Source organism: Macadamia integrifolia, chromosome 9 (assembly GCF_013358625.1).
Source record: "Macadamia integrifolia cultivar HAES 741 chromosome 9, SCU_Mint_v3, whole genome shotgun sequence".
Taxonomy (NCBI): domain Eukaryota; kingdom Viridiplantae; phylum Streptophyta; class Magnoliopsida; order Proteales; family Proteaceae; genus Macadamia; species Macadamia integrifolia.
In genome coordinates, this window is record NC_056565.1 from 41665559 (window position 1) to 41676129 (window position 10571).

General features: G+C 39.0%; 1 protein-coding gene across 1 annotated transcript in view; it reads right to left on the reverse strand.

Moving 5' to 3' along the window:
• Window positions 1–10571, reverse strand: part of LOC122088175 — a 33913-nt gene that overhangs the window by 20759 nt on the left and 2583 nt on the right. Inside the window, exon 5 of the mRNA XM_042657351.1 lies at window positions 1474–1545. Within this exon, the coding sequence (XP_042513285.1) occupies window positions 1474–1545 (72 nt within the window). The remainder of the gene's footprint in view (window positions 1–1473; window positions 1546–10571) is intronic.

Below are 10571 nucleotides of genomic sequence, written 5' to 3' on the forward strand. Positions count from 1 at the left end.
AGAATACACTCCTTACGCTGTGAATCCACACAGATAATAACTGAGCAATACAATTTCATAAACTGAAAATAATTTGTTACAACCAAGGGGGTTGATCCCTTAATAGAATAGGGATCAGCCTCTTTGCATAACAAGCATAATCTTTACAATCTTAGACAACAAAATAGAAAACCAACCAAACTGCTAAAAGACTTTCTAAACTGGAAAAAGGCTAGATCTGATTGCAAACAAAATACAACTTGATCTGATCACAATCAACTGCTGCTGGAAATCTTCAAGAACCCATGTCCCCTTTTTTCTTCGTATCTACTGCATCAATGGTGGAGCTTCTAAACTAATAACAACATATCTAGGGCCACCGGTTAATCCTGCAAATGTGTGCCCGAGATTGGAACACGTGAGCTCACAAACCGATCCATGGAAAGTGGTATCTTTCATGGGAATTCCATTAGCAGAGGTGGGAATCTGGAATTGATGAGGAGAAGAATATTGTATTCAGTCTCCTGTAGAGCTAAGAAGAAACCCAGTGGAACTGATGGCCCAAGGACCTCCATAAGTTCGTTTGAATATTGAGCAGTTCACACCTCTAAGGGATTTATATCTTTAATTGGGAATCCAGGAACAAAAAACAGTGGGAAAAGTTGTCACGGTGCCAAGGTAAACCATGGCGGTTGCCAAGCCTGCCCAAGACAACTTAGACAAGTGCCATATTTGATGAAAATGTGCCACATTCCATGCGCTAATTCCAGTTCCAAGTATGTTTACTTACTCTTCACTTATTTTTCTCTTCTTCTCATCCCCCCCACTTCTCCCCCTCCCGCTTCTCTTTCCCTTTCCCCTCCAGTTTTCTGCCATTTTTGGACCAAAAATAGTCTGAGCGCCTACACACATAAGACCACTGGTCACCTTGGTAACGCCCAGGTGCCTTGTCACCATGGCAGCACCCAGGCAATGCCTTGATAACACTGATGGCGGAGCACCACATATTCTTGGCCCTCATCCAAATGTCAAAACTTTTGAAATCTGATCAGGCTTCTGGGTTTTTTTCCAACTGATTCCTGTATATAGCTCGCTCGATTATCAACATAAAACTAAAATTTTAAACAAATATAATTGTAATTATCGAATTCTTTTTATTCTTTTATTTGAACTTTCCTACTTTACTTTCATACCTGCCATCATGGCTTCGAAGATCCCTCCATCATTTACAGGTAGAGTCAACCAAGCTAAATTTTAGATCACTAGAATAGTTGAGCAAAATCTCTAGATCTAAGAACTTGCAGATATTAAAGAATAAGAAAAACACCGATCAACAAGATGAGAGATAAGATTATTGCAATTAAAAAATAAACTGTACATTTATTTCTATATATGTCAAGAAGTAAATATTTGCACCCCACCCCCCCCCCCCCCACCCCCCAAAAAAAAAGAAGCTAAAATAAAGAAAAACAAATCATATCAGTAGTGACATACTGTGACAATGCAAAAACACTTCAGTGAGTTCCCATCCCGTCCGGCACACCGTTGTTTCAATGCATAGAACTCCTGAAATTTAGAAAGGAAAATATAAGGGAAAAGAGTGTAAATTATATAACAAAGAAGAATTTAGTTGGGGGATTTAAATTTATTATATTTATGAATTAAGTTACCAGAAATGGCCAGAGCAATAAATAGATGTTCTAATTTGGGCAATCTTGCTGTAATGGGCCCAGATAGATCTCAGTGTAGTAATAATAATGTGGGTAGAGTGGGCGAGGCTTGGTGCAATGGTTAAGTCGCACTATTGCAACCATCAGATTGCGGGTTCGAAACATGGAAACAGCCTCTCCGCAAAGCGCGGTAAGGCCGGGAGCCTCATGCACTGGGACACACTATTTTTCCTTAAGAATAATGTGTGTAATAACTGATATAAAAATTTCTGAATAGCAAAGAGATATAATAGGAATAATAGAACTAAGACTAGATAAAAGAGGTTCAAATCCGTATACGATCAGAAAGACAAACAAATTTAATGTCAGTTAAAACTTAGAGATATAAATGTCGTTCTGATCTTCACAGCAGATATGTCAAGAGATGCAAAGAAAAACTTTTGAAGCAAGAGAAGCCTTTAATTAACAAAAGAGATAAGCTAATCTCTGAAAGATTTGTATGAAAGAATGAGCGAGAGAAGAATCAGATCTTGCCACCACAAAAGATTTAGGAAGAGGACTTTTCTCTGCTGCAGCAACCACAAAGTCATTACATTGTGTACAGAATTAGAAATATAGATCAATAAATACATGATTTAGACTCTTTCCTAATTCCTATACACCTCTTGAACATCCAATTTTACTTAAACAACAACTTCCCTCCTAGAAAACCAAATGGGTGGACTGGATCCCACACATACAGTTAATAAAATTTATGCTCCCCTCTCGGATCCATATATTGGTTTCCTTGTTCAGTCTAATACTACAACTACAAAAACGAGTCGGACAACAAAAGCCTGTGTTACTAAGACTCCCCCCCCCCAAAAAAAAAAAGGCAAAATAAAATGTCCATATGTGACATGAATTCGGCCATGTATGGCGAAGGGCTGCCGGAAGAAGAGGAAGGACAGAAAAAGGAGAGACGGTTGGTGGAGACATGGTGCAGGGAAGAAAAACAGATTCAGGATAAATATGCCCTCGGAAAGTATATCCCTCATAAAATGTCAGGGTTCGTAAGCCATGGTTATGTGCCTCGATTTAAGAGGTTCAAACCTTCTTGGCTTTAAATAAAGGCCATGGGGTTATTATTTTTGGGTTTATATTGTATTGGGCCAACTTTATAAACCCACATATTGGTTGGCCGGTCATATCAAAAAAGGATTAGTTTCTACCAAATTGATAAGGTCCTACGTCATTATGAGTTCTAAGTCAGTGATCAATTTATAGTTATCATGGTGCCAAGCGAGCACCAGTTGTGGCAACGCACCTTGATGCCTTGGCAGGGATCTAGGCGACGCCTAGGCAATCAAAGCATGCATACACAAAAGGGGTAGGGTCATGTAAAATATAAGACTTTAACTGATGCAAATACGCACCCATGGGGCAATCCATATCCACCTGGGTATCCAGACAGAATGAACCATATCCATATTTGACTTTTTGGTCTCGTAGGATTTAGTAGTTTTTTTATTTGTAGAAAATAATACCTTTTTATTCGCTTTATTTTAGAAAGTAGGACACACAGGTCATAGTTAAGGGTTGGTTTAGAATGTTTTCCTTTTTGAACTTATTTCCTTCTAGCACTTGTTTCCTTTTTAGAGTCTAAGTAGGAGTTCGATTTTTTTTCTTTAAATACTTGCAACCACCAGAAAAGAGAGATTGAGAAGATGAATTGAATTTGGTTTTGATGAAGAGCTAGCCGGCATTGTGTGCGATCCTCTTCCCCCCCCCCCTTCCCCCTTCCCCCTTCCCCCTTCCCCTTCCCCTTCCCCCTTTTGTGCAATTCCTCCCTCTCCCCTGCAACTCTAAGCATCTCAGGAATTTCGACCCTTCCCCTACCGGCCCTCCATCAACTTGGTATCACAGCCGAAGGATCCTCCCCTTCGTTCTCTTTTCCTTCCCAACTTCTCCCCATTCTCTATTCTGGTTTCTGTCACTGAGCACAGCCATAAAAAAAAAAAAAAGGGTTCTCTCTTCACAATAGAGAGAGCAACTCAACTCCTCCCTTCTCCAACCGAAACCCCAACCGACCCTATGACTCTTCAATTGAGCCCTTCCCTTCCTCCTAGGCTTCCGCCAGCAGAGGAAAAAAAACCTGCTGAAACCTCACCCCCACCCTTGTGATTTTTCAATCAAAACTTTCCCCTCATCCTCGGGTTTCAACAGAAAAAAAAAAAAAGGAAGAAGAAGAAGAAGAAGAAGAAGAAAGAAAGAAAGAAAGAAAGAGAGGAGAGAGAGAAGAAGCAAGAGAATGATAAGAGAGAGTGAGCAAGGCCGGAACGAGAAGAAGACGAAGAAGAAGAAAAGAGACAAGCAAAGACACGGAGAGAGAAGCAGTGAAAAGAAAAAGACATTCATACCTGTTCGAGGCTCGAGACCCTCACCATGAGTCGACTTCCAGCCTCCAGCAGCGAAAGAATCCTTTGACGTCGCTTATTCCCTATTTTGATTCGACGTGGAGGATCTCTCCTCTTCCTCGCAGCTTTCTCCTTTGGTTACAGTAAGGCAAAAGCAAGAGATTTGCTCAGTCTTCCTATCAGATATGGTGGTAACTTTGCCCTTTAATTTTATTTCTTGATCTTCCACTATTGCCCCTTCCTTCCCATCTTATTCTTGGCTGTCCTATTATTATTTTTTCTCCTACCAAATACACCCCTGTCCACGAGATATACTCCACTTTGTGTTTCAAGTTGAACTTTTCATATTCATTACCAAAAAACTTTTCAAAATTACAATCTTGCCATTCACATAGGGATTTCTATATATTTACAATTCTGCCATTATCTCTTCAACTTCTATTTATTTACTCTTCTACCACTCGCTCCATCCATAGTGATTCCAAAAGGCATACTTAGACGATGGACCTAAATCTTTATTGGCATTGATACGAGATAAGCTCGATGAGATTCAACGACACTGCAAGGACATCAAAGCCCAAGCACTGGTCACATCTAATTGTATATACTCTTAACTTCAACCATATGATCCCAGCCATTGAACAACAAGTGTATGAGCCAAAAGACGAACCACCAAATATGGAAGAAAAGATGGCATTGTTGGAAGTTGAAAATCAACTTGTGGAAAATTTTAAATTGGCTGATCTCTTCAGTGAATCGGTCAATTTTATTTTTCCAAGTCACTACTTCACCAATGAACTTCGCATCGTGGATTTCATAGCATTCGATCATGGTTTCGATGGTGACTTCATACAGGCAAGGATGGATGCTGATCGATTGGTGTCGATACTCCCATTCTACAAAACTCGTCAGGGAAATTGATGCAGATACGCACCCGTGGAGCGATCCATATCCATCTGGGTCTCCAGACAGAGATAAACCAGATCCATATTTGAGTTTTTGGGTCTAACAGGATTTTAGTAGTTCTTTTTATTTGTAGAAAATAATATCTTTTATTCACTTTATTTTAGAAAGTAGGATATGCAGGTCATAGTTAAGGGTCAGTTTCGGATGTCTACCTTTTTGAACTTATTTCCTTCTAGCACTTGTTTCCTTTTTAGAGTTTAAGTAGGAGTTTGATTTTTCTCTTTAAATACTTGTAACCACCAATTGAAAAGAGAGAATGAGAAGATGAATTGAATTTGCTTTGGTGAAGAGCCTACGGGCATTGTGTGCGGTCCTCTTTCCCCCCTTTCTTTGTGCGATTCCTCCCTCTCCCCTGCAACTCTGAGCATCTCAGAGATTTCTTCCCTTACAGCCCTCCATCATTAACCTTTTAAAATGTAATTTTAGAGGCTTATACATAAGATCAAAATCTTCTTTTACTTATAAATACAATGGGAGTAATATATGAGGTCAAACAATATATTTTCTACCTAATATTTTAAGAAACAAAATTCATTTCCATTACAGCTGTAGCATCTTCTTCCTTTTTGACACCAGAAGACAGAGGAGAAGTGGTTGTTGTAAGGGATAAGCAAGTAGTGACTCCTTCTCTCCTCCTTTTCCTTTCTCTTTTCCTCCATTTTCCCCTGTTATTCTCTCTTCTCCACTCCCCCCCCCCCTTTTCCAATGAATTTTGGGATCTAGGCACCTAGACAACTCTGAAGCCGGACACCGTTTCCTAAAGAACTGTTTTGGCTCCTTGGTGCCACCTGGGCAATGCCTTGATAACAATGTTACGGTTAGGAGTTCTTTTTCCTTTTGATTTCAAATTTAGAGTAAAGTTCAGAATTGAAGTTACGAGTCTGTTTTAGACTTCTCTATAAATAGAGGTATAACCCAGTATTGGAACGCATGGTTTTTTAAATATGAATTAAGAAATCATTATGTGAGTTTTCTTAAAGCTTGTGAGGTGGTTCTCAGGAGATCAATCACGGTGGACTGAAGTTTCATTATCTGCTACTGTTGCTTCTTCTATTCTCAATTTGTTTTCCTCATATCAGATCAGGTTTTTCATCCATTGCTGGTTAGATACTTGAGTTCTCAAATTTTAAATGGCTCTACCATGTTTGTTATTTTTGGGTTGGGATTGAAGATTTCGATCCACATCTTCTCCTTTGACCTGAAAATTCAGGGAATAGTTCTCAATAAAACATCTCAGTCTCTAACTAGGTGGTGAAATTAGAGATCTGATCTCAACTTCAAAGCTGAACAAGTAAGTTCTGCCATGTTTGATTTGGACAATTTTAATATCATTTTTTGGGTATTATCTGCCGACTGGAGGCTATGAGAAGTAATTCCTAAAATAATATGCTGATAGGCATTATTTTGAGGGCTTTCGGGAAAATTCTTCCAGATTTGCAGAATTTCTAAACCTGTCCAGAATTGATTCGATATAACAACTCCAATAACAATTCAAAAACATATGCCCTGCAGCTTCCTCTTCACAATAGCAGAGGGAGCATCTATTCGCAACCTGCCACTCTTCTATTACAGTTCGTCAAGTGTAAGAATCTTACTCATCTATGAGAATATGAGCTTGACTATGTGACCCTGCCATGACAATCACACCTTGCTCATTTCTGGTAGACATTTCTTCAACTTTCTTTCATTACCAAATAAGGTACTACAAACGAATGTGATGATAGAAGTTCTGTTGCTAGCAATTATTCAAGTCTATAAAAGTTCAGGCACTTGGAAGATGTCATTCAACTTTAAAAATACAATATATATATATATATACATATATATAATAATGGGATTTTCTTATTGACACCCCCTTAAAGTTTAAAAAATTTGTAACCCCACTTTTTTGCCTTTTTAGTATTACATACTTTGTTTTCCAGTAAGGGCAAATTTTACCCCCCACCCCCCATGTTAATTGCTGCTGTTAACCGCTGACTAGACAAACTAAACGGCACTAAATCTTTAACTGACCCTGCCCACCACCCATGAAAAGAAAGATTACATATGCCCTCCTCAGCGCTGGCCTGGTTCAAATACCATTCTTTTTCATTTATCCTATCCCTTTCACTGCCTCCCAGGGGACTTATTTTTTCCCATTTTTCTATTGCATGCAATTGCATTCTGTTTCTTTTGTTCCTACACTGCTTTCTCAGAAAAGGGAACTCTACCAAAAAAAAAAAAGATTACTTCGTTCCTGATAATCATTTCTTTAATAAAATTGACCTCAAACTTAAATGATGTTACTTTGGTTGGAACTTTCCTCTTTGGGCTTTGTGAAAACTGAACTCGCTATGGCTTATCGTGACGCTTTGGTTTTGGCTACATGATTCATGCTCAGCCATACCAGTATATTTAAGACCATATCTTCTGTTAACTCACAAATACTTACGTCTTTGCTCACCACTCTAACACAGGTACCATTCCATGATTCAGCCTTCCTCTGCTTTTATCTTCTTTAACTGCACCATGTCATTCCCCACTGGTGCATTATTGGTCTTTATCATCATAGATTCGGCAAGGTTTTCTAACACTGTACTGGATCAATAACTGTTGATAGGTTCGTGACATACCTTAACCATTAGGGGTGGCATGGGGTGCTGGACTGCTTAACCCATCCTCATTTTTGGCAGTTATCTTAATATTCCTTTTTCTTGCTTTTTATCCATTTCACATCCACATATATTCTAGACTCAAACTTATGTTTGTGAAATTTCTTTATTTCCTAACATCGAGGCCCATTGGTGGTCTCATAGCTGTATCATAGAATATGCCCAGTAGTTTATTAGTTTTAATGACAGACTAATACACAACGCTGCAGATTACAGAAGCTCCTCTCCACTTTGTTCACCATGCTCCGAGTCTATGGGAAAAATCCTCTTCAATTTATTTATGATTGAACCAAATAACTGAAATTGTTCCCTTTGATGTATCTTCACTTCTTCATTTATTTTCCTGTTCTAACCGAAATTGCTACCTATTTTTCCTGTCATGTTTGTCTGACTAAGCCAAAAGTATTAGTCTGACCGGCCTTGAATTTTTTTTAAAAAAAACTGTCATTTCTCCATGGTTATTAATTGGCCTTTGGAAGTTCTTTACTCTTGTCAACTAAAACCGTTAACATATACTATGAGACTTATCCTCTATATGTCTATTAAACTCTTCTGTGACTAATACAAAGAGGTAGGTTCAATTTGGACCAAAGTATTGATTAATTGTGATTGGATGCTTGCTTGTTTTTTCACATATAGTTGTAACTTATAGCTTCATGAGACATTGTTGTTAATATCGCTCCGCATATTGGGACACTTTCTATCTCTAAGACCACCAGATGATCTACCTAAAACCTAGGTACACTACTATTTCTTTTTCTCTAACTGAGCAACGCTAGTGAAGATGTTTCTTCTCTCTAGACTTCTCCATGAATCACGTATGTAATATCTTTACATGCTGATCTTCCTGTTTTTTTTTGTTATTTCCTTTTGCTTGTTAGTTCTCAAAAAGGATAGAATCCGAAATCTGTTGGAAGGATCTGGACTTGGAGGTCCATCTTCTGAGTAACTCCATCTTCTGAGGTTGCGTTCCAACCAGATGTGATAGATAATGGCTCCAAATGCAAGTTTGCCCGTATCTTGTTGTGACACGGTGGGCAAACTTGCATTTGGATCTGCTATCTACCACATCTTGTTGGAACACAACCTCAAAAGATGGACCTCCAAGTCCTGATCCTTTGAGCAGAATTGGGATTCCATCCTCTTTGATGTCCGAACCAAGCTAGGTGTGGCCCCCCTCCCTGTGCGATGACAACTGTAGAAATAGACTGATTGTAGATTCTTGGTTTCACTTTTACAGGCCCATGTCTCCCCCTGTAAAGGTAGAGCTTTGTAAGTTGTATTGTTTGTTCATCTCCCCCTTTCTTGGGGAGTCACTGTATTTCTCTTCATTTGGTAATGAATTTTTTATTTACCTAAAAAAAAAAATGCTTAGATTGTTCTATGAGGGGCACAGTTCCAGTATTGGGAGTTCCTCCTTTTCTCTCACTCTCACATTCTTTTTTATATAATTCTATCCATACTAAGATACCACAATCATACCAAATACCTTTTTTCATGACAAAATCTGACAGTGAGTAGTCACTCCTGGAGGTGCCTTGGTCGTCCAAACCCTGCTAACTTCCACTAACTGTCTCTTCTCACGCCAGAAGGTCCACCTTCCCAAATCCTCCTCCCACTGGATGCCAATACCATACAAGTTACAAACTTCTTAAAACTCCCTGTCCAGTAGGCCTCTACAGAAATGGGCAATCAAGAACTCCTTTACATCTCAAACTTCAAAAAAATGTGTCACCGTGCAATCTGTCCCAATGCCACCAATAACCTAGAGCACCACTCCATCAGTCATTCATCTTCCATAGGGTGGAATTGTCTCTTCCAACTTTCTAGTACTCAATGTCCATTGAGGATGGGCCCAAAATGGAATGACCATAGTGGTCAGGGCACCAAGACAATACAATGCAATGTAGTTGACAGCATCCTTGAGGAGAGGACTAGGCAAAGACAATGCGCCCAAGTCAAGATTTTTCACTGCCATATTCTATGCCAATTCCAAGTATGTCTTCAATTGTAGGTATTATTTGTTCTGTTCTTCCCCCTTCTTTTCCTTTTCTTCATCCTCCTCTTTTTCACCCTTTTCTCTGATCATCCCCCCCCCCTGGCTTGGTCTGGTTTGTTCAATGGGCACCTAGACACCCAAGCTGACCAGTACAAAAATATCCCAGGTAACCATGTGGCCTAGGCAAGTCCTTGGAAATCAAGGGAATACCGAAATAATTAAATGAAATCTGGTCTCTTGCACACGCCAACTTCCAAAAGCACATCCTGATCCAATTCTCCACCCCAACAAGTACAGTCTCGCTCAAATTGACCCTTAAACCAGAAGTAGCTAAATAGCCACCAGATGATTGGCTGAAAGGAGCATAATTTGCAAAGTTCTCTCTTTGAAATCCTAACTTTTTTTCTTTCGTTTTTTTTTTTTTTGGAAATGCATTCAGAAATAGTCAGTTATCACAACTGATTGACCTAACTGGTATGCTCCAGTAATCATTTCTTTTCCTATTTGAGTCTACTCATGTAGGATGGATAGAAGAATCTAAGCCCAGTATGGGCAGATCAAAAGAGAGAGTCGATCAGACACAGATTATGTTTAACGAAGGAGAAAAAAAAAAAAAGGCACTATTCTTGAAAACGAGTGTATTCTTGTTTGGCGATGCAGCCATACATGGACGAGGAATATTTAATATTTTTAACTTGAACCCTAACTAATTTAACTTGGAGTCAGACTCTTAGACACTAATAAGACACAATATAACCTAATCTCCTCACAGCTTGAAAGTTGAAACCTTATCAATAAACTAGCCATAAGTCCATAACTTTCCCAAACGAACTCAGAATCATGAGATCTTAGTTTTGTTGGAAACGTAACTCAACAAATGTTCAGAGGACATCAAAATCATGCCCCCCCC